General features: G+C 51.7%; 1 protein-coding gene across 3 annotated transcripts in view; it reads right to left on the minus strand.

The window, feature by feature from the left end:
• The window catches only part of TECPR1 (tectonin beta-propeller repeat containing 1), a 42,771-nt gene extending 22,726 nt beyond the window's left edge, over positions 1-20,045 (minus strand). For 2 of the 3 annotated variants that reach the window (XM_064296030.1, XM_064296029.1), the window contains exons 1-8: positions 19,818-20,045; positions 11,248-11,485; positions 9,990-10,172; positions 9,682-9,804; positions 8,382-8,507; positions 5,703-5,877; positions 5,488-5,588; positions 1,718-1,819 (exon numbers count right to left, since the gene is read on the minus strand). In XM_064296030.1, coding sequence (XP_064152100.1) covers positions 1,718-1,819; positions 5,488-5,588; positions 5,703-5,877; positions 8,382-8,507; positions 9,682-9,804; positions 9,990-10,172; positions 11,248-11,472 — 1,035 coding nt within the window. In that variant the 5' untranslated portion in view covers positions 11,473-11,485; positions 19,818-20,045. The remainder of the gene's footprint in view (positions 1-1,717; positions 1,820-5,487; positions 5,589-5,702; positions 5,878-8,381; positions 8,508-9,681; positions 9,805-9,989; positions 10,173-11,247; positions 11,486-19,817) is intronic. The other variant, XM_023555961.2, reaches the window with a different exon arrangement.
• Between the last annotated feature and the right edge of the window lie 2,397 nt (positions 20,046-22,442).

Below are 22,442 nucleotides of genomic sequence, written 5' to 3' on the forward strand. Positions count from 1 at the left end.
CCTGCTGGGTGCTGAGGCAGCTTCTCCACTTGGTGGGGGCAAGGTGGCTCCACACTCAAGCTGCCACCTCCTTAGGCTCAGTCCCCATGTGCAACGCAGGCTCCAGTGTCACCACTGGCCACCAGCCCTGCAGCTCTTGGCCCATGCATGCCCGGGCTGCCAGGGCAGGTGGGATGAGGGTGCAGGGGTCCTCTTCACATCAGGAGGCTACCCACTGTACCCCAGTGTTCACTGCAGCACCATTCACAGTAGCCCAAAGGTAGCCATAACCCACATGTCCATCAGAGGATGAACGGATACACAAAATATGGTACACACGTACAGTGGAGTACTATTCAGCCACAAAGAGAAATGATGTTCTGATACACGCTACCACACGGATGAACCTTGAAAACCTGATGCCTGAGTGAACGTTATCTGACACAGAAGGAAAATACTGTATGACCCCGTGTGTATGAAATATCTAGAACAGGCAAACGCACAGAGTCAGAACGTAGATTAGGGATTAGCAGGGATGGGTGGGAGGCAATGGGGAATAATGCTGAGCAGTACAGAGTTTCTGTTTGGGGTCATGAAAGAGTCCTGGGCACAGATGGTGGTGATGGTTGTACAGCATGGCGGATGTCATTAATCCCACTAGATTGTTCACTTGAATATGGTTACAATGGCAATTTTTAAATACATATTTTACCATGGTAAAATCAAAAAAAGAAAACCCTATGGAGCACAGTTCTATTCTGGCATATATGGGGTCGCCATGAGTCGGAAATGACTCGACGGTAACCGGTTCAGTTTTGGTCATCAAGCTTTTGCAGCTGGAGTCATGTTTTGTGTGTGTGTGCTGTGAAGATGCTGAGACGGTTCCGAGCAAGCCCAGCTGTCTTTTTGCTACACTTTGTCCTTGTTAGCGGCCATTAAGTCAGCCCCAGGAACTGGTAACAATAACAACAATAATAGTGACAGATATTGGCTGAGTGACCGTATGTGCCAGGGGGAAAGAAAAAGGAGGCTGCCGACTCAGAGTTGTGAAATCACCTGAGCCTCCTCATCTCCAAGGAGAGCAGCACAGAGGATTCTACGAGAAGCTGCATCTGCGAGGCTCAGCTTCCACCTTCCCTGCTGACGCCATGCTGAAACGTGAGGCCCGTCCGCCTGACTTCACCCTCACGTTCCTCCATGGAGCCCTTCTAATGTCAGGGTGCAAAGATCTGTGCTCACCCCACTGCTCTGAGTGCAACTGTGGTCCTTGGGAAAGTGACTTGGGACAAGTGGGGGCTTTGGACCCCAGCAGGACAATCCCTAGGGACCCTCTTAGGCTTGGAGATCACAGGCGTGCAGGGCAGCATGCCTGGGGGTGGGCTTTGGTAAGCCAGTCATGGGGCCCAGACCGACTTTCTGTACCAGGAGTCCGCATTCTGAAACCTCTGTGCTCAGGAGTGACAGCCCCGGGCCTGGGGAGTTGCGAGCTCAGAGCACCACCCCTGCACACCTGGTGGCTGAGCCTGGGAATCCTGAGCACTGCCCCTGAATGCCTAGAGCCTCAAGCTCAGGGCACGGCCCCTGCACATCTGGAGCTCTGAGCTCTGAGCACCACCCCTGCACACCTGGAGCTATGAGCTCTGAGCACTGCCCCTGTACCTGATGGCTGACCCCCGGGAACCCTGAGCACTGCCCCTGCACCTGGTGGCTGACCCCGGGTGCCGCCTGCCTTGCATACCTGGTCGCTGAGTCCCACGTTCACCATCACCATTTCTCCAACCATCTCAATCCAGCTGGTGCCACAAGGATTGTGCGAGTTGATGCCTCTCCGGAACCACACCTGGGAGAATCAGAAATAAACATGCCTCTATTTTTTTTTTTCTATAGGGGAAGTCAGCACAACCTGACCAAGGCAAAGTCATACAAGCTTCCTAGATACATCCAAACACCTTGAGGAGCCAAGTTACTGAGGCTGAGGGCTGGGGACCATGGTCTTGGGGGATGTCTTAGTAAACTGGCATAACATAGTTTGTAAAGAAAACAGACTACATACTACTCTGGTGAGTAACATCTGGGGCCTTAAAAGCCTGTGAGCGGCCACCTAAGTTACTCCACAGGTCCCATCACCTCTGGAGCAAGGGAAAATGCAAAAACCAAAGACAAGGGGAAGATTAGTCCCAAGGACTGATGGACCACAACTACCACAGCCTCCACCAGACTGAGTCCATCACAACTAGATGGTGCCCTGCTACCACCTACTGCTCTGACAGAAATCACAGTAGAGGGTTCTGGATGGAGCTGGTGAAAAATATAGAACAAAATTCATATTCACCAAAAAAATACCAGACTTACTGGTCTGACAGACTGGAGGAACCCCCGAGACTATGGCCCCTCGACACCCTGCTAACTCAGAACTGAAGCCACTCCTGAAGTCCACCTTTCAGCCAAAGATTAGACAGGCCTACAAAACAAACAATAACGCACGAGGAATGTGCTTCTCAGTTCAATCAAGCATACGAGATCAAATGAGCAACACCTGCCCAAAAGCAAAGACGAGAAACCAGAAGAGACAGGAAATCTGGACGAACGGATGCGAAGAACCCAGGGCGGAAAGGGGGAAAGTGCTGGCACATTGCAGGGACTGCAAATAGCACAAAATAATTCGTGTGTAAATTTTGAATGAGGAACTAAATTGCGCTGTAACCTTTTACCTAAAGCACAATAAAATTAAAAAACAGACCAGAAAAATATGAAAAAAAAAATACAGGTGCATCCTTGGAGGGCTACGGAAAGAAAGCTTTGTTTTAAGGATCAGGGAGAACAAGTGGGTAACTTGATTCTTTTTTTCATGCCACGAGTTAGCGCAGCAAGTTGTTTAGGGTGGGGACATCAACTATCCACATCCTCCCCCCACCCCGGCCCGTCCTGGCACCATCCCACAGGGCTGAGGGGCCAACTGCCCCTCGGCCACCATCAGTTCTGGCAGCTTCTGGTCCATTTCCTGGCTGGAGACCATAACCACTCCCAGCAGACAAGCGGCTGCCAGAATCTCCACAGAATCTCCCCTAAGCCTATCCATAACCCCTAAACCTAAACTCTAACCCCTAACACTAACCCTAAACCCTAGCTCTAATCCTAACCCCAACCCCAGCTGATGCTGACCCTTGACCAGGAACATCCCGCCCACAGCAACCCAGGAGGTGGGCTGCCCTTCTCAGTTCTCCCCTTCCCTCACACGTAAAAGCTTGGAAAAGGCCCTTTCATCGAATCCTGTTTTCCTTTGTGCAAGACAATGGCCTTTCTGATGTGATTCAGGAAAATTATTTTTCTAAACTCCTTAGAAAAAAATGACAGGTTCTGAGTCTATTCTTAGTGCTTTATGAGACAGTCTCTTGAAGCCTAATTTTTTTATGTCAATCTTAAAAACACACACAACCCAGCCACATTTTCCTCAGGCCTAACTATGGCCCCATGATGACTCACCTGGTCGTTGCCCCTCCAGCCCTGTGACACCCCCCACCCACCCCCGTGCTCCCCAAAGACCATCCTTGCCCATTCTGCATGGCGGCCTGGACAAAGCCCTTTCCACTTGTCATGGGGGGCCCCGTGAGATGAGTACTCACAGAAGCTGGTTATGTGAGAAAACGCTCAAGCCCCTTTGATGAGAACGTCTAAAACCACCACTTCTTTTCTCTTTAACAAAGTGAGCAGCATTAAATACTCGTCTGAAGACTGAGCAACTGAACTTTTTTCTCATTTAATTTGAAGAGACGGCACATCCTCTAAGAAGAAGGTTAGCAGTTGTGCTCCTGGGCAGTGGGGTGCCTGGGGATTCCCGGGGGGACAGTCCCATCTGTATGTCTTTGCCTGGGAGTTGGCCTGAGGCTTCAGGACCTTCAGCACTAGAGAAGCAGGTGCAGGTGTGGGAGACCCACCACACACCCCAAGAAGATGTTGGGCAGGCCCTTGACATGCGGTTAAAGAGAAACCTGGAGGAATCTGAAGTCAGCTCATTCTGTTGTGTCTTGCCTCCGACAGACTCAAAACAGGAATGGCAAGGCATAGGAGAGAGGAAGACACGCAATTAACTGAGGGTCTCAGTCAATTAAACCAGTTGTCGAGTCCATTTCAACTTTTTTTTTTTAAGTATTTTTACCTGTTTATTTTCTTTATTGTACTTTAGAAGAACGTTTACAGAGTAAATTAGTTTCTCGTTATATACACATATTGTTTTCTGACATAGGTTGCCAACTCCACGACGTGTCAACCTTGGGTTTCCCATTACCAGCTTTCCTGTCCCCTCCTGCCTTCTCATCCTTGCCCCTGGGCTGGTGTGCCCATTCAGTTTCGTTTTATGGGCCTGTCTAATCTTTGGCTGAAGGGTGAACCTCAGGAGTGACTTCAGTACTGAGTTAAAGGGGTGTCTGGGGGCCATACTCTCAGGGTTTTTCCAGTCTCTGTCAGACCAGTGAATCTGGCCTTTTTCTGTGAGTTAGAATTTTGCTCTACATTTTTCTCTAGTTCTGTCTGGGATCCTCTATTGTAATCCCTGTCACAGCAGTTGGTGGTGGTAGCCAGGCACCATCTAGTTGTTCTGGACTCAGTCCAGTGGACGCTTTGGTAGTTGTGATCCATTAGTGCTTTGGACTAATCTTTCCCTTGTATTTTTAGTTTTCTTCATTCTCCCTTGCTCCCAACGGGGTGAGACCAGTGGAGAATCTTAGATGGGCACTCACAAGCTTTTAAGACCCCAGACGCTACTCACCAAAGCAGGATGTAGAACATTGTCTTTATAAACTATGTTATGCCAACTGAGCTAGATGTATGCGTCAGCTCTGACCCTTGTCGACCCCATTAGTGTCAGAGTGGAACGGTACTCCATAGGGTGTCCGAGGGCTGATTTTTTTGGAAGCAGATCGCCAAGACTTTCTTCTGAGGTGCCTCTGAATGTACTCTGACTTCCAGCCTTCTGGTTAGCAGCAGAGTGCCTTAACCGTTTGCACAACCCAGGGACTTCTTCAGCAAGTTAGCTTCTGGTTATTGGAAACGTTAAGGTAATGTTATCATAAATACAGTTGTTTTGCATTTTTATATGCGGGGGTGGCAAAAGGGGGAAAAGGGGTATTTTGCATGCACCAAACATCCTGGACCTCACCATCTATTTTGACAACAGAAAATGCACATTGCTTGTTCTAATGAGTTTTGTTCTAATGGACTTAGACCACACTGTTAAGAACAAAAAACTACAACCATCTATGTTAACCAGAGGAGCCCTGGTGGCACGATGGCTAAGCACTAACGTAAAGGTAGGCAGTTTGAGCCCACCCAGTGGTTCCAAGGGAGAAAGACCTGGCGATCTGTTCCCATAAAGGTTACGGCATAGGAAACCCTATGGGGCAGCTCTACTCTGTCACACGGGGTCCCTGTGAGTCAGAATCAACTTAAGGGCACCAAATGACAACAGTTACACAGAGTCCACAACAGTCAGTTCTGAGTGCCCCGTCTTACCTTCCGGTCTTTGGTGATAGCCCAGACCACGCTGACGCCCACTGAGACGTGCATGATCCCGTTTTCAGCCACAGGTGGCTCTACAATGGACCAGGAACTTCCTACAGCCCCGGAAGGAAACCCAGGCAGCCTCCATCAGCCGGAGGGGGAAAGGAGTGGATGCCCCATCCTCCGCATCTCCCAACTCCGGGGCGTGGGGCGTCCCAAGTGCCCACCTTTGGGATTGTGCCTGCTGATGCCTTCCCGAACCAGGGCTTGCCCCTCCCAGAGCGTGGCCCAAAGGAGATCGTGGGGCCCACAGCTGATCTGGACCGCCTCCCCCGGGGTGTCCACAAGGGACCATGAGGAGCCCTCGGGGTTGGGGTAGCTGACGTCCTCTCTGTACCACACCTGGAGGGAAAGAACCACAGGGCGGCTCAGACTGGGCCTGGGGGCCAGAAGTCAGCCCGTGATAGCTGCAGGGAAAGGAAGCAGCATTTGCATCTGCCCCCAATGTGGGGGCTCTCAGGAGGAAGGAGACCGTGTCCCTGACTGCACAGCTCTCCCCCAACCTCACTGCCATCAGGATCATCCCATGGGATTAGAAGACACCAGGACTAAAAAATGCAAACCATGGACTTCGGCTATCCTAAGGAATAGGCCTGGAGTCCCTGGGTGGTACAATGTTTAAGTGCTTGGCTCTAAGCGAAAGGTCAGCGGTTGGAACCCACCAGTCGCTCCGTGGGAGAAAGACCTGGAGGTTTCCTACCGTAAAGATTACAGCCTTGAAAACCCTATAGGGCGGTTCTACTCTGTCACCTGGGGTCACTAGGAGTCAGAATTGACTCCACAGCACACAACAACAGGGGATAGGCCAGGAGTCCCTGGGTAGTGCAAATGGTTAAGTGTTTGCCTACCAGCTGAAGGTTGCCAGAAGACAGGCCTGGCAATCTGCTTCGGAAAGGTCAGACTTGAAAACCCTATGGAGCAGTTCTACTCTGCACATATGGGGTCGCCATGAGTTGGAATCAATTCGATGGCAACTAACGACAGAGGACAGGCCTGCCCCATTCATCTGCTTGTGAGAGCTGCTGCGATCCCGCACGCACACCGTGGGTGCCACCCAGGAACTCCAGCCACAAGCCTGGGACCTGCTCAGCTGCCCACCAGCTGCACACCCCCTAGTGGTGAGGTGTGCTCACAACACCTGCCTCTAGCAGAAACTGGTCCAGGAGGGTTAAACGAGAAAACCTCAAACCCCTTCAGAAAAATTTCAAAAATGTCCACTTCCTTTTCTCTGTCACCTGAAGAGAGTGATCACCATAAAATATTTTCCTGAAGACCAAGCATCTTGTTCATATCATCCACGCTGCTTTGCTCATTTCAGGCTCAGCAGCCCTGGTTCTGGTTCTAGCCAACACTCTTATAGCCAACACTGCGGAGCAGGCCCAGGATCCCTTCACTCTCTGGTGGATTTGGAGCCCATCTGTGTCCCAGTTCCTCCCAGAGCACAGGGCCCGGGGCGCACCTTTTATGACCACAGGCATGGCCCAGGGCAGGGCTGGTCACAGCTGGCACACGGTGAGCACAAACACAGCTCTTGCACCCTCGGTGCCCCACTTTGTCCCTCACCAAGTGAGCTGTCCCAGGCCAGCTGCCCTCACTCTCTGCCTGGCCCCGCCTACCACCCTTCTACTGGAATGGCAGGGGGAAGAGCTGTGGTTTAATTAAAAAAAAAAAAAAAAAAAATAGTACTATCAAGAAATTGAAGTCCAGGCCAAATGTGAGCCCCAGAGGTAAGCCTGCAAAGAAAACTGCTTTGATTGTTTCAAAACCTAGCCAGTGAATTCTGGTCGGTCAGTGGTATTAAGCTACTGAATAATCATGTAGTGCGGTCTAAAACCATGAACCACCTGTGGCTCGGGACCATCTGTGCCGATGCGGCCTTCAGAGGTTGGTTTTACTTCTTTGCTTAGTTCATAAGCTCCCTGAGGGAAGGTCTCCTTTCCTTTCTAAATATCCATTCGCCCACCCACCCATCAACCAAGCCATTCGTCCATCTACTCATCCACCCATCCACCCCCTATCCATTCACCTCCTATCTATCCATGCATCCATCTACCTACCCAGCCACAAACCCACCTAGCCATCCACCCATCTATCACCCACTCACTCATCAACCCAACCATCTAGCCATCTACCTACCTAATCACCCACCCATACACTCCCCCATCCATCTGCCCACCCAATTATTCACTCACCCATCTACATACCGAATCCTATACCCACCTGTTCACCCACCTATCCATCTGCCTGTCCAAACACCCACTTACGCATTGACCCATCAATCCACCTGCCCACCCATCCATCCATCCGCCCACCCATCCATCCATCCGTCTACCCACCTAACCATTCACCCACCCATCCATCTATCTATCCAACCATCCACTCATCCATGGGTCCACCCCCAGACCCACAATACTACTGGAGACCTGCTATGTGGGAGGTACCAAGGGTACCACCAGGGAGCTGAGTCCAACTAAGTGGACAAAATTGATGGCATATGAGTAAAGGGTGGGACAGAGTTCAGTGCTTCGGAGTCTCACGGAGGGAAGGACCAGGACCAGGTGTGGTGCGGGGGTCAGGGGCTCCTTCAAGGGGCAGGACCCAGTGGTCCCGCAGGACAGGAGGGCTCAGAGGAGGAGAATGTGGCTTGCTTTGCTCAGGAGCCTGGTGACACACTACCTGCAGTCAGTGGGGGGCCAGCCTGCACAGGGAAGTCCCAGATCTAGGAGCAGGAGGTGAGGGGAAGGTCCCTAGGGCAGCCCCCTCCTTCCCCCACCTCTGGGAGGACAGCATAAGGCCAGTGTCTCCTGCCTCGCTCCAGCCCACCTCCCATCCAAGTTCAGCCTTACCTTTCCCTGCAGAGACACAGCCCACACCGACAGGCGGCCCACGGGCTCATCCGTGATCTCCCACCCGCCCACAGACAGGTCATTGAAGGGGTCAGGCAGCTGCTTGGGGTCGTCCTTTGAAGGGATCTGAGACAAGGAGGCAAGGAGCAGCAGCAGTTAGCACCTCTGCCAGGTACCCCCCCCCTTCTTCTCCTAAGGAACACCTAGGCCAGTTATCACCCACCTTCTCCTCCTAGGGGCACCTGGGCCAGATACCCCCATCTCCCCCGCCTTAGGGACTCCTGGGCCAAGTACCCCATCTTCCCCTCATGGGGGCATCTGGGCCAGGTACCCCCACCTTCCCCACCTGAGGGACACCTGGACCCGGTGCCCATACCCTCGTGGGAGAAACACCTGGGCCTACTCCCTTGGCACCTGGGCCATGGACTCTCACTGCTCCTCTCTGGAAGAAATCTGGGTGGGGTACCTACACCCTGCCCTCCTAGAGGGTCCTGAGCTGGGTACCCTCACCTTCCCCTTCTGGGAAGGTACCTGCACCATTCCCTCCTGGGGGTACCTGGGGCGCTCCCCCTCTACCTGGTGGGGCTGCCTTTCACCCTCAGCTCAGTGCAGAACAGCCTGGCTCTCCAGTTGCCTCAGATGCCCAAGACGGCAGCATCTGGGTGGGGCTCCTGTCCCTCTGCCCTGTCCTCTCTGCCGGCCACCAGACTGCAGCCTGAGCTGCCAGCCCTGGGAGATGCCTCCTCCAGCATGGAGGGCAGAAATGCACTCAAGATCCTGGCTCTGTGCACCCATGACCTGACCACTGTGAACCCCATCACCCCCCGGGCTGCCGGCCCTTTACGGCTGGGCCCCTCAGGGAGGCCTGGAGGGTGCCTGAGGCCTTCCTCTCCTTTGAGGCCACAGTGGGACTGCAGTCCAGACCTCTTGTCCCTAAGTCTGGGTTTTTTTCGGGGTCATGGGAACAACAGAAGAGCAAGGTGTGGCTCCCCTGGGGGCAGATGAAGTGCTTGTCCGGGACAGCAGCCTGGAGACTCAGGTCAGGACACGCTTGTGCTATCTGGGGGTCTCCTCCCAAATGAAAGGAGGCGGGGGGGTGTGGGGTCCTGGGACAGGAAACACAGCTCAGGGGCCAGGCCCAGGAGTCGGTCTGGAGGGTCCTCGGGCACAGGTGGGGAGGAGGCTTCTGTGGGAACCTTCTATCAGAGGACTGCTGGCCTCAGAGCAGCTAAGCTGGAGAGTGAGTCCCTGCTGTCCCTCTCAGCCCACCTGCCCCCAGGCCACCCTGAGCCACAGAGACCTTGGCCCAAGTGTCTCGGGACTTGTATCTCCTGTACCGGATCCACTTCCGCCGCCGCACGCAGGAGTTCCACTTCTTGTCCCTGGTGTAGGTGGCAGGGAAGTCGATGGCATACGTCCACCCCTGGAACACGAAGAGGGCTCTGTAGGGCTTGGGGGAGGGGTGTGAAGAGTTGGGGGGATGGGAGCAGGTGTCAAGGTGGAGGCAGTGGAGGGAGCAAGGTGTGGGGAGGTGCCATGAGGCACTGGGGAGAGCACACGAAGACGCCACCTTCCTACGGGAGCCATGGGTGCATCATGTTCACCTACCCCTTTCTCGGTGGGCTCCCCTCCAAAGTTCTCATCCACGTACCAGTCCGACTCCCACTCCCAGTGGGGTGAGGGCAGCGCCACCCAGTCTAGCGGCTGGTGCTGGAGCCCACTCACGTCGCTCCACGGCCAGCGGTCACTTGGCAGGAGCTTCTCACAGAAGCCGCCCACAGGGTTCCAGCGCTGGGTGGGGGGAGAAAGAGATGGGGCCTTAGGGTGGCAGCTGGTCCCAGGCAGCAGGGCCGAGCCTGTGAGTGGTTGCCAAGACAGGTGGCAGGGCCTCTCCCAGATCAACGGCCCCTGCCAGGCACGCTCCTCTTGCATGGAGAGCTAGCAGGGGCCAGTGGGAAATCAGGGGTCAGGGACCCCCACAACTCCTCCCGAGCCAACACATCACCATTGCCCCCAGGACAGAGAATCCTCTAGGCAGGAGGTGAGGGTCCCGCCAGTCTGGGGCTCCCACAAAGGGCCTGGAGCCCACCCTGCTCAGACCTGGCAGCCTGGGTTCAGGTCCCAAAGACCCTGGACGCTACATGCTCTTAGGTATAACATATAACGAAGTCTGTGTTAATATACCAGCTGCCGTCGGAGGAGCCAACTCTAATTCATAGCGACACATGAGTGTCAGAGTAGAACTGCACTCCGTAGGGTTCAATGGCTTTTTCCAGAAGTAGATTGCCAGGCCTTTCTTCCGAGGTGCCTCTGGATAGACTTGAACCTCCAACCTTTCAGTTAGCAGCTTGAACTGCTTGTGTCACCCACAGATATATACCATGCTATAAACACTATACACTTACTACACTATTTGATAATAAAATACAGTAAGTGCGTATTGCTATAACGTTTACTGTACTACTTCATATTATACTCTAGTATTACTTGCAGCCCTGGTCGCACAGTGGTTAGGAGCCTGGCTGCTAACCAAAGGGTCAGCTGATCAAATCCACCAGCTGCTCCTTGAAAACCTGATGGGGCAGCTCTACTCTGTCCTATAGTGTCACTATGAGTTGGAATTGACTCAGTGGCAACAAGTTTGGTTTTTTTTACTTACTGTACTTACTATACCTTATACAATGCCAATACTTAGTATTATACAAGTACTACATGATTATTGCATACTAAGTATAAGGTGCGATGAAGGAAATGAATGCAGAAATTGGGGGGTTCTGTTCTCCTTCTATTTGTCATTTTAACCAACAAACCAACCAACTCAGCACTCAAAACGCAGGTGGCAGGTCGAGGGTGCCAGGGGCGCTACCTGGTTCTCATAGGCCTCCTCCCGGCGCCGGATGGGGACGTCACTGGCGCACACGTACACGTAGACCTGGTTGTCAGCAGCGATCCCCCAGCAGCACTGCCGCACGGCGCTGACCCGCTTGAACTCCAGCTGGGTGTCCCGGCAGGGCTCCCAGTACTGTCCGGCGGTGGAAAGCGTGTACACGTGCCCGAACAGGTCCACTGCCCACAGCACCGAGGCGGGCATGGCAGTGGTGAGGCTGGGGACAAACCTGCAGTCAGTGTCCCAGCCAGCTCCCGGTCTGCAGCCCACAGGACATCAGAGACCCCCTCTGCCGAGACTGTGCCACCCCACAGATGCGAAACAGAGGGGAATGAGTAGTCAGTCGTGGGGCAACTTAGAGGCAGAGCCTGCAGTCTGTTGTTGTGAGCTGCCAGCAGGTCAGCCCCAGCTCATGATGGCCCTGTGCACAATGGAATGAGACGCTGCCTGGTCCTGTGCCCTCCCTGTGATCGGGTGCAGGTCAGACCATTGTGATCCATGCGGTTTTCACTGGCTAATGTTAGGAAGTAGATCGCCAGGCCTTTCTTCCTAGTCCGTCCTAGTCCGGAAGTTCTGCTGAGACCTGTTTAGCATCATAACACGCAAGCCTCCACTGACAGACGGGTGGTGGCCGTGCATGAGGCGTGGCGGCTGGGAATTGAATCCGGGTGTCCCACATAGAAGGTAAGAATTCTAACACTAAACCACCCATGATCCCTGGCCACCAGTCTAGGATGCCCCCTTTTTTTTTTTTCCCCTTGACTGTTTCTTTCCTCTATTTCAAAAATACATAAAAGTATAGAGAAAAAATAAAATATCCAAGTACTGATCTCCCAAAACTTAATGGATATTGTCTTATTTCCAGATCCCTGGTGGCACAGAGGTTAAGCACTCAGTGGCTAAACATAAGGTCAGCGGTTTAAACCCACCAGCCACTCCCCAGGAGAAAGATGTGGCAGCCTGCTTCCGTAAAGATTACAGCCTTGGGAGGCCAACGGGGCAGTTCTGTTCGGTCCTATAGGGTCGCTATGAGTCGGAATAGACTCAATGGCAATGGGTTTGGCTTTTGGTTTGGGATGCACAAGCAGTTTTCCCTCGACTACTAACCTAAAGGTTGATGGTTCAAACTCACCCAGTGGTGCCACAGAAGGAAGGCCTGGCAATTTGCTTCCACAGATTAAACCAAAAAAAAAAAAAAAAACCAAACCCAGTGCCGTCGAGTCGATTCTGAGTCATAGCGACCCTATAGGATAGGGCAGAACTGCCCCACAGAGTTTCCAAGGAGCGCCTGGTGGATTCAAACTGCTGACCCTTTGGTTGGCAGCCGTAGCATTTAACCACTACGCCACTAGGGTTTCCAACCAAACCCAGTGCCGTCGAGTCAATTCCAACTCATAGGAAACCCTGGTGGCGTAGTGGTTAAGTGCTATGGCTGCTAACCAAAAGGTCAGCGGTTCAAATCCACCAGGCGCTCCTTGGAAACTCTACGGGGCAGTTCTACTCTGTCCTATAAGGTCGCTATGAGTTGGAATCTGTCCTATAAGGTCGCTATGAGTTGGAATTGACTCGACAGCAGTGGGTTTCCACAGATTACAGCCATGAAAACCCTACGGAGCAGTTCTACTCTGTCCTATAAGGTCGCTATGAGTTGGAATCGACTCGACGGCAGTGGGTTTCCACAGATTAGAGCCATGAAAACCCTGTGGAGCAGTTCTACTCTGTCCTATAAGGTCGCTATGAGTTGGAATCGACTCGACGGCAGTGGGTTTCCACAGATTACGGCCATGAAGACCCTATGGGGCAGTTCTACTCTGCAACACAGGGAGTTGTCATGAGTCAGAACTGACTCAACGGCAATGGGTTTGGGTTTTGTTTTATTTTTTGGTCATATTTCCTTCAGATCTTTCTTTAAAAAAAAAAAAGGTAGTAGGTGTGGTTGAATCCCAAAGCACACCCCCGCTTCCCGCCTCCCCGGAGGGGCCTCTTCCCCAGTTGGCGGGTATTTTCCTGCTGTGACGGTCCTCACTGGGTTTGGTGAGGACGTCCACACAGGCCCCTGTACCCCAGCCAGAGCCTGGCCAGAGCCCTGTGGGAGCTGCATGGCTGCCTGAACCCAGGGATGTGTGTGTCCTCTCTTCACCCTCCTTGTGTGGCCACCTCCCTCTCCCCTTCTGCCATTCTCAGCTCCTTCCCTTTTCTTCTCTTTCTCTGCTGCACAAGTCAGGGGTGGCCAAGGCTACTGCTAAGCTCTGTCACTGACCAGCCCCATTCCCAAGGCTGACAGTACTACTGCTCCTGGGTGTAAGTCCTGGAGCCCTGGGTTGTGGGGGGACAAGCCTCCCACCAAGGCGGGGCCCCATGGCCAGGCCTGAGGCAGCAAAGCAAGTGAGCACAGCGGGCAGAATCACACGTGAGACAGAGCACCTTCCAGATTCAATGACCCAGCCTGAGGCCAGAGTCTCAAAGACAAAGGGACGGCCAGTCTGGTTTGGGAACTGGAGCTCCCAGAGGACAGGCAGGGTTTGGGTCCCCTAAGGCGGGGGCCAGGCTGTTCTGCTCCTGTAGAGGTATGGGGTGCACGAGAAGGGGTGACGATTGTAATGACGACACAGACAGCTGAGATCAGCGGAAAGGAGCAGGCGCCATGGATACCTTGTCTCTTTAGGAACAAAGTGTGCCTTATAAACACCAAGAAAAGAGAAAGCAGACTGAGGAGGAAACGAATGAGTGGTAAGGGACAGGAAGGCAGGAACTGGACAGGAGCCAAGCTTTGGGAAACACCCAGGATAGGCTGGGAGAGAGGTGGTAGGAGGGAGGTGACCACCAGAATGGAGCACAACCCAAGAGAAAGAGCTGGCTTAAACCGATGACCTCTTCAGGTCCAGGACACCAACACCCAGGCGAAGTCCACAAGGCACTCAGGACGCCGGTGTCTGAGTCCTGGGAGAACCGTGGCAACCCCCACAGTCCCTCCACTCCTCCGTGGTCAGCCCTGAGGGTCAGTTCCTCTCCTCTGCCATCTACACAGTGACTAAGAGTGCCCAGAACTGCCCTGGACGCAGACTGCCAGAAGTCGGATCCCAACTCCTCCACTTTCTAGCATCACCAAAAGCTGACTAAGCTCTCTGTGCCTCAATTTCCTCATTTGTAAAATGCCCTGGCAGCGTAACAGTTCAGTGCTCAGCTGCTAACCCAAGGGTTGGTGGCTCCAACCCTGGTGATCTGCTCCCATGAAGATTACAGCCTAGAAAACCCTGTGGGGCAGTTTTGCTCTGTCACATGGGGTCATCATAAGGTGGAATCGACTTGACGGCACTCGACGACAACAAAAGGCAGAAAAGAACAGTTATTTGCTTATGCAATTGTTGAGAGAATTAAATGAGACGATACAGGCTGAGAACTCAGAATAAACCACACTCAGTACACAGCAAAAACTGAGAGTGTTACTAATGTTACTTTATTACTTGGCATTGGCTATTACAAACTGTCACTCATATGCTATCTCCTAAAAAAAAAATCACATCCCTTTCTGGTGGGCCTGAGTCTGAGGCCTCTTTATTTCCCCAACACCTAAAAGTGCTGTGAGTGTTCAACCAAAGTTGGCAAACACCATCCACCTCCAACGAACAGACAACTCCCTGAGCTAAGACAGAAATACTGTCCCCGGGAAGCCAAAGGTCATAAATTACTTCAAGTTAAAAGTAAGGTCATAACTCCTCAAACCTTGAGCCAAAACTATCCCTTGAAGTCACCGTTTAGCTACATAGCAGTTTAGTACACAAAACAAAGAATATCACCCTTCAGTACTGTGTACCTTTGAAAAACGATCAGTATGAAACTGAGTGATCAACAATTACTTTAGAGCATAGGTGAGCAGGTGGTGGTGGCGGGGGGAGACCAGGTTATTGGAAACGGAGCAACTAGAATGAAAATAACGCGAATGTCAAGACGACGTGAAGAATGTAACCAATGTCACCGAACAACATGTGCGGAAACTGTTGAATGGGAACCTGTTTCGCTGTGTATGCTTTCACCAAAAATATAATATATATTTTTAAATAAATGTAAGGTCACCTTGGAAATTGATTTGGCGCTTCCTGAAAAAGCTAGAAATAGAACTACCGTACAATCCAGCAATTCCACTTCTTGGAATATATCCTATAGAAATAAGGGCCTTTACACAAACAGATATATGCACACCCATGTTCACTGCAGCACTGTTTACAACAGCAAAAAGGTGGAAGCAACCAAGGTGCCCTTCAACAAATGAATGGATAAAGAAATTATGGTATATTCACACAATGGAACTCTACACATCGATAAAGAGCAACGATGAATCCGTGAAGCATTTCATAACATGGGGGAATCTGGAAGGCATTATGCTGAGTGAAATTAGTCAGCTGCAGAAGCACAAATATTGTATGAGACCACTATTACAAGAACTCGTGAAAGAGTTTAAACAGAGAAGAAAATACTCTTTGATGGTTATGAGAGGAGGGAGGGAGGGAGAGGGGTATTTACTAATAAGATAGCCGACAACAACTATTTTAGGTGAAGGAAAAGACAACACACAATACAGAAGAGGTCAGCACAACTGGACTAAACCAAAAGCAAAGAAGTTTCCTGAATAAACCAAACATTTTGAAGGCTAGTGTAGCAGGGACAGGGGGTTTGCGGACCATAGTTTCAGGGGACATCTAAGTCAATTGGCATAATAAAATCTATTAAGAAAACATCTGCATCCCACTGTGGAGAGTGGCGTCTGGGGTTTTAAATGCTAGCAAGCTGCCATCTAAGATACATCAATGAGTCTCAACCCACCTGGATCAAAGGAGAATGAAGAACACCAAGGACACAAGGTAATTACGAGCCCAAGAGACAGAAACGGCCACATGAACCAGAGACTACATCATCCTGAGACCAGAAGAACTAGATGGTGCCCAGCTACAACCAATGAGTGCCCTGACAGGGAACACAACAGAGAACCCCTGAGGGAGCAGGAGAACATTGGGATGCAGTCCCCAAATTCTCATAAAAAGACCAGACTTAATGGTCTGACTGAGACTAGAAGGACCCTGGTGGTCATGGCCCCCAGACCCTCTCTTGGCCCAGGACAGGAACTATTCCCAAACCCAACTCTTCAGACATGGATTGGACTGGACAGTGGGTTGGAGAGGGATGCTGGTGAGGAGTGAGCTTCTTGGCTCAGGTGGACACTTGAGACTAGGTTGGCATCTCCTGCCTGGAGGGGAGATGAGAGGGTAGAAGGGGTTAAAAGCTGGTGAAATGGACAGGAAAAGAGAGTGGAGGGAAAGAGCAGGCTGTCTCATGAGGGGGAGAGTAATTGGGAGTATGTAGCAAGGTATATATAAGTTTTTATGTGAGAGACCGACTTGATTTGTAAACTTTCACTTAAAGCACAATAAAAATTATATTAAAAAAAAAAGAGCTTTAAAACATGCTAAGAATATGAGGCAGAGGCCAGCAACACCTAAAGTATTTACTATCTGGCCCTTTACATAAAAAGTTTGCAAACCCCAGGTTTAGAATTTGACTTGTCCATCCCTGCAAATCTCCAAATCGCTGAACTCTCCATCAATTCAGTTCGCAGATCTCCAGTAGAAAAAAGCTCAGCAAAGCTGTATTTTCTTCCCTTTTTACCTTTAGATGGACCACATTTGGCCCAAGATAGACTTTTCTTGTACAATTGTACTGAAGGCTGTAAGAAGTTAGACATGCTAATATCCTGATGTTTTTCTACAATTTCTCCTGATACTACAACTTCCATAGGTACATGATTGATGTCAAATAGGTGACAGTTCAAAGTGGAAGTTAAACTATGGCCCACGGGCCAAATCCAGCCAACTACCTAATTTTATAAATAAAGTTTTATTGGAGCATAGCCACAAAACAGGAACCATTCCCAAAGCCAACTCTTCAGACAGAGACTGGACTGGACTATGGGATAGATAATGATACTGGTAAAGAGCTTCTTGGATCAAGTAGACACATGAGATTAGGTGGACAGCTCCTGTCTCGAGCGGAGATGAGAGGGCAGAGGGGGTCAGAAGCTGGCCGAATGGACGTGAAAATAAAGAGTGGAGGGAAGGAGTCTGCTGTCTCATTAGGGGAAGAACAACTAGGAGTATATAGCAAGGTGTATGTAAGTTTTTGTATTACAGACTGACTTGATTTGTAAACTTTTACTTAAAGCACAATTAAAAAAATAAAAAAGGTAAGGTCATAATAACCAAAAAACTCAAATAAGTTGCCATCAAGTTGATTTCGACTCCTGTCAGAGTAGTACTGTGCTCCATAGGGTTTTCATGGCTGTGACCTTTTGGAAGCAGATTGCCAGGCCTTTCTTCCAAGATGCCTCCGGGTGGATTCAAAACATCAACCTTTCAGTTAGTAGCCAAGAGCTTTAACAGTTTGTACCATCTGGGGCCTAAAGAGGTATGTGATAAAGCGAGTATAGTAAAATGTCGGTAGTACAATCTAGGTGGCAGATATGGAGGTGTCTGCTGTAAACTGTTTTCAACTTGGCTGTGTGTTTGAAAACGTTCACCATAAAATGTTGGGGAAAAGTAAAGGTTATTGTTTTTGGAAATGCCAATTTCTATGACATCATTTTAATATAAATCAGTCTTCAAGGATAACCCCTAGCTCACAGTTAACTGTACAAGCAACCAATCAAGTCAGGCTTAGTCTGCAGGTTGAGTTCAACAAACAAAGCCTTTGACTTGTATTTGATATTTTCCTTTGGTGATATGACTAAGCAATCATTTCCATGGAGACATAATTGAACCTCCTGGGCAGCTAATGGAAGACTCTGCTGCAGAGCACAGATGGAATGAGGGTTGTGTTTGCCAGCTACCTTCAGAGCAGGGACATGGCCACCAGTCACTTCCCAGTTCAAGATGGCCCAGGGTAAACATCCTCGGTCAGTCTGCCTCGTTTCTGCCTCTGCCAAGATTCTGCCCAACCCTGGCATGCCACTTGCCAGCTGTGAGCTGGCTAGGCAACCTCTCCAGGGACACTGCGTCACTGGGGCAGAGGATTCTTGAAAGGCGGATTGGAGCACTAAACCCCACAATGCTGGGATTCTGGGATTTGTTTTGTGGGATGGAAGGGACATCATACAAGTAAGCAATCTCCAAGTCACCAAGAACTTCTGCAAGATGACCTGCAATTTGGACCCTCAGTCATCCCACTAAGAGGGCCTGCTCATCACCCTCAGAGCCACCCACCTTTCAGCATGGTTTTAGTCATGTTCACACTATTGAGTAGATTTTGACTCATGGCGACCCCATGTGTGTCAGAGCAGAACTGTGCTCCACAGGGTTTTCAATGGCTGTGATCTTTCAGAAGCAGATCGCCAGACTTTTCTTCTGAGGTGCCTCTGGATAGGCTCAAACCACCGACCTTTCGGTTAGTAGCCTAATGCTTTACTCTTAGCACTTACTGGCTGCCAATTGTAGGGGCTGTTCGAAAGCAACATCAGAGTCCAAAGAGACTGGAGGAACAGCAGGACTTACACAGTAGTTGAGTCCTTCCTTACGAACTGGGTCTGCCCGGCTCTAGGTGCCGCAGATGCCCTGGGCCAGCTGCTCTGCAGATAGATTTGCTTCCGCCCACAATCGAGGGCGGGCCAGCTTGGCTTTCACTCTGGATCTGTGCACTTGGGCGACAGGTGCCGACTGTGGTCCCCTATGCTGCCACCAGTAGCATATGTGGGAGTGCCTGGCCCTGACCATCTGCTCACACTAAATCCCATGACAAGGAGCTTTACTCACTCCACTGCTTAACAAGAAGGCTAGATGGGCTACTCGTTGCTTCATTCTCTAAAACCAGGATCTAGCAAAAAAAAAAAAAAAAAAAAGGAAACATTGCCATCTAGTTGGAATCCCACTCATGGAGACCCCTTGTGTTACAGGTCAGAATTGAGCTCTATAGGGTTTTCCTGGCTGTAATGTTTACAGAAGAGCCCTGGCAGTGCAGTGGTTAAGCACTTGGCTGCTAAACAAAAGGTTGGTGGTTTGAACCCATCAGCTGCTCCACAGGAGAAGATGTGGCAGTCTGCTTCCGTAAAGGCAGTGGCCTTGGAAACCCTATGGGGCAGTTCTATTCTGTCCTACATGGTCACTATTAGTCAGAATCGACTTGACAGCAACTTTAAAAAAAAAAACCTTTTTGGAAACATCGCCAGGCCTTTCTTCTGCAGCGCCGTTGGGTGGATTTGAACCACCAACCTTTAGCTTAGCAGTCGAGCACTAACCGTTGGCACCGCCCAGTGACCATTCCAACCCCAACACTGGGGTGGGAGCATCGCCCGACCCACGGCCACTGTGCCCACTTGTCCGCGTTCCGGGGCACAGGGGCCGCCCCTCCCAGGTGTGTGCAGGGAAAGCCCAGGTGCAGCCCCTCCCTCCCTGCGAGGGTCCCTCCAACGCAGCGGCGGGAGGAGACGGCGCCACGGCCCTGTCGCGGCCCCCACCTTTCACAGGGGACCGAGGCACCCACCCCGCCGCTGCACGGGCTGCACTCACCTAGCCAGCAACGACCGGCCGCCGGGGCACCCGCACCGGGTGGGCGCCTGTCTCTATGCAGCGGCTCGGTGGCCGGACCCTCCCACAGGCGCTCGGTGGGTGGGGGCGGGCCGGAAGCGGCACTCATGCCTGCGCCCATTGGCTGACCTCGCCGTGACGTCATGGCCGGGGGGCACCGCGATTGGCCTCGGGGCGTTGCATCACTGGCCGGCCCCGGGGGTTGCGGCGGGGTCGCGCGCCCGCCCACATCCGGAGTCGCTCGGTGGTCCGGGTCCGGGGTGCAGTGGGGCGCGCTCCCTGGGCGCAGGCGACGAGAAGGACCCTCGGTCCCGGCGCTGCGGGGACCCGCGGGCGCTGCGCGTGTGACGTCGAGAGGGAGCACGAAGCAAGTGTCCAGGTGGCTTCCGTCTAACGGAAATGCAGCACTTGGCACAGGCTGGAAGCGGGAGCCTTTGGGGAAGAAATCCTTTTAAACGCATGGAATCTTTTTGTGACGATACCGTGGTATCTTGGTAAAAGGTCACGGTCGAAAAGCTACCTCAGAAGGGGGGCGTGAGGGGCAGGCACAGCCGGCTACGGAGGGACAGTGGGGACTGCTGGTGGGCAGCCTGCAGGTCTGAGATAGTGGGGTGAGGGCTGGAGGTGGCTGGTGAGTCCTGCCGAGGCTGCGAGCAGAAACGAGGCTGCTAAGGACAGTGGAGCCAGAAGGGGAAAGGCCGTTCAGAAGAGTCTGAGCTGGACCTGGTTTCCCTTCCTCCCCTCCCCTCGGCGCTGCTTCCTTTCCGAGCACGCGGACAGGCTTTTCCCTGATCTTGGCTGGGACAGTTGGCCAAACCCCAGTGGGGGGAAAGCAGAAGCCCCGGCTTAGCCCTGGGAGGCTTCACTGAGTCTTGTCTAACCTTAAGCCCAGCTCGCGCCTGCTGCAACAGGACGTGCTGGCTGGTGTAGCTTGGAGATGTGGGGAGAGCCCACCCGAAGCAGGAGGACCAGCCAGGCAAAGGGGATGGTTCCCCAAGTGAAAATGAGGGTACTATTCACAGAAGAGAGAAGCCCTGGTGGTGCAGTGGTTAAGCGCTCAGCTGACAAGGTCAGCAGTTCGAACCCACCAGCTGCTCTACGGGAGAAAAGACCTGGTGATCTGCCCCCCTAAGGATTACAGCCTCAGAAACCCTCTGGGGCAGTTCTACTCTGTCCTGTAGGGTCACTGTGAGTCGGAATTGACTCTCTGGCACACAATGACATTAGCAGGAGAATGAGGGGCTGCTAGACTGCAAAAACATTAGTCTGGAGGTCAGGAGAGGCGGATTCTGTTCTGTCTGTAACACTGGAGCTGTGTGACCTCAGGCAAGCCTCTCTGGCCTGGGTTTTCACACAGAGAGAGGCATCGAATTAAACAGTCTCCGTGGTCCTTTGCAGAGCTGATGTGCCCTGACGGTTGTTGTTGATGATACCGGTTGTCCTTGGGGGTCTTGATACAGCGTGCAGTCGGGGGACTGATAGGCCCCCAGTTCCTTCAGCCTTTGCAGAGCCGGCTCTTTTAATATGTCAGGTCTGCGTGTTGCTTCCCTCTTCACAACTGATCGTCGTCACTCCCATTTTTTTTTTTTTTTTAATTTTAACCACCTTCATTTCCTGTTTCTTTTCCATCTTAACTTTGTTACTTCTTTCCCAGGCCAGACATGGTGGGTTCAAGTCCCAGCCCTATCCCTTCCTGTGTGAATCACTCAAGCTCTGAGCCTGTTTCTTCATCTGTAAAGTGGAACCATTCTAAATGATTGATAGGGAGTGGCTTTCAGGATGACAGACATTATCATATATTATCGGGTTGCATTGTGTCCCTCCCAAGATATGATGAAGTCCCAGCTCCCCTTCCTGTGAATGTGACCCTGTGGAAGTAGTCTTTGAAGATGTGACTGGTTAACATGAGGTCATACTGGGGTTGTGTGGGTCCAAATCCAGTCAGAGTGGTGTCCTTATGAAAAAGGAGAAGAGACAGAGCTGCACAAAGGGAAGACAAAGGCAGAGATTGGAGTGATGCATCGACAAGCCAAGAACACCAGGGATTGCCTAGAGACACCAAGAGCTAGAAGAGGCAAGGAAGGCTCTTCCCCCAGAGCCTTCAGAGAGAGCATGGCTCTGCTGATACCTTTTTGGACTTCTAGCCTCCAGAACTGTGAGAGACTACATTTCTGTTGTTTTAAGAGCTGGGTTTGTGGTACTTTATTATGGAGGCCTGGGAAATGAAGTCTATGTAGATCTAGTGTTTGAGAAGGAGCCCTGGTGGCACAGTGGTTAAGCGCTCGCTGCTAACTGAAAGGTTGGTGTTTCAAACTCACCAGCCGCTCATCGGGAGAAAGATATGGCAGTCTGCCTCCATAAAGATCGTAGCCTTGGAAACCCCATGGGGCAATTCTCCTCTGTCCCATAGGGTCGCTATGAGTTGGAATCGGCTCCACGGCAACAGGTTTTTGGTTTTAGTGTTTGGGACAGGGAGGGGTAGCTAGACTGACATGAGGCTGGGCGGGCTGCACCTCTGTCAGCCACAGGAGAGAGTTCAGGCTCTTCTGAATGGCCTTTCCTCATCAGGTTCCACCTTCCTCAGCAGCCTCATTTCTTCCTACCCGG

Source organism: Loxodonta africana, chromosome 12, assembly GCF_030014295.1.
Source record: "Loxodonta africana isolate mLoxAfr1 chromosome 12, mLoxAfr1.hap2, whole genome shotgun sequence".
NCBI classification, from domain to species: Eukaryota; Metazoa; Chordata; class Mammalia; order Proboscidea; family Elephantidae; genus Loxodonta; species Loxodonta africana.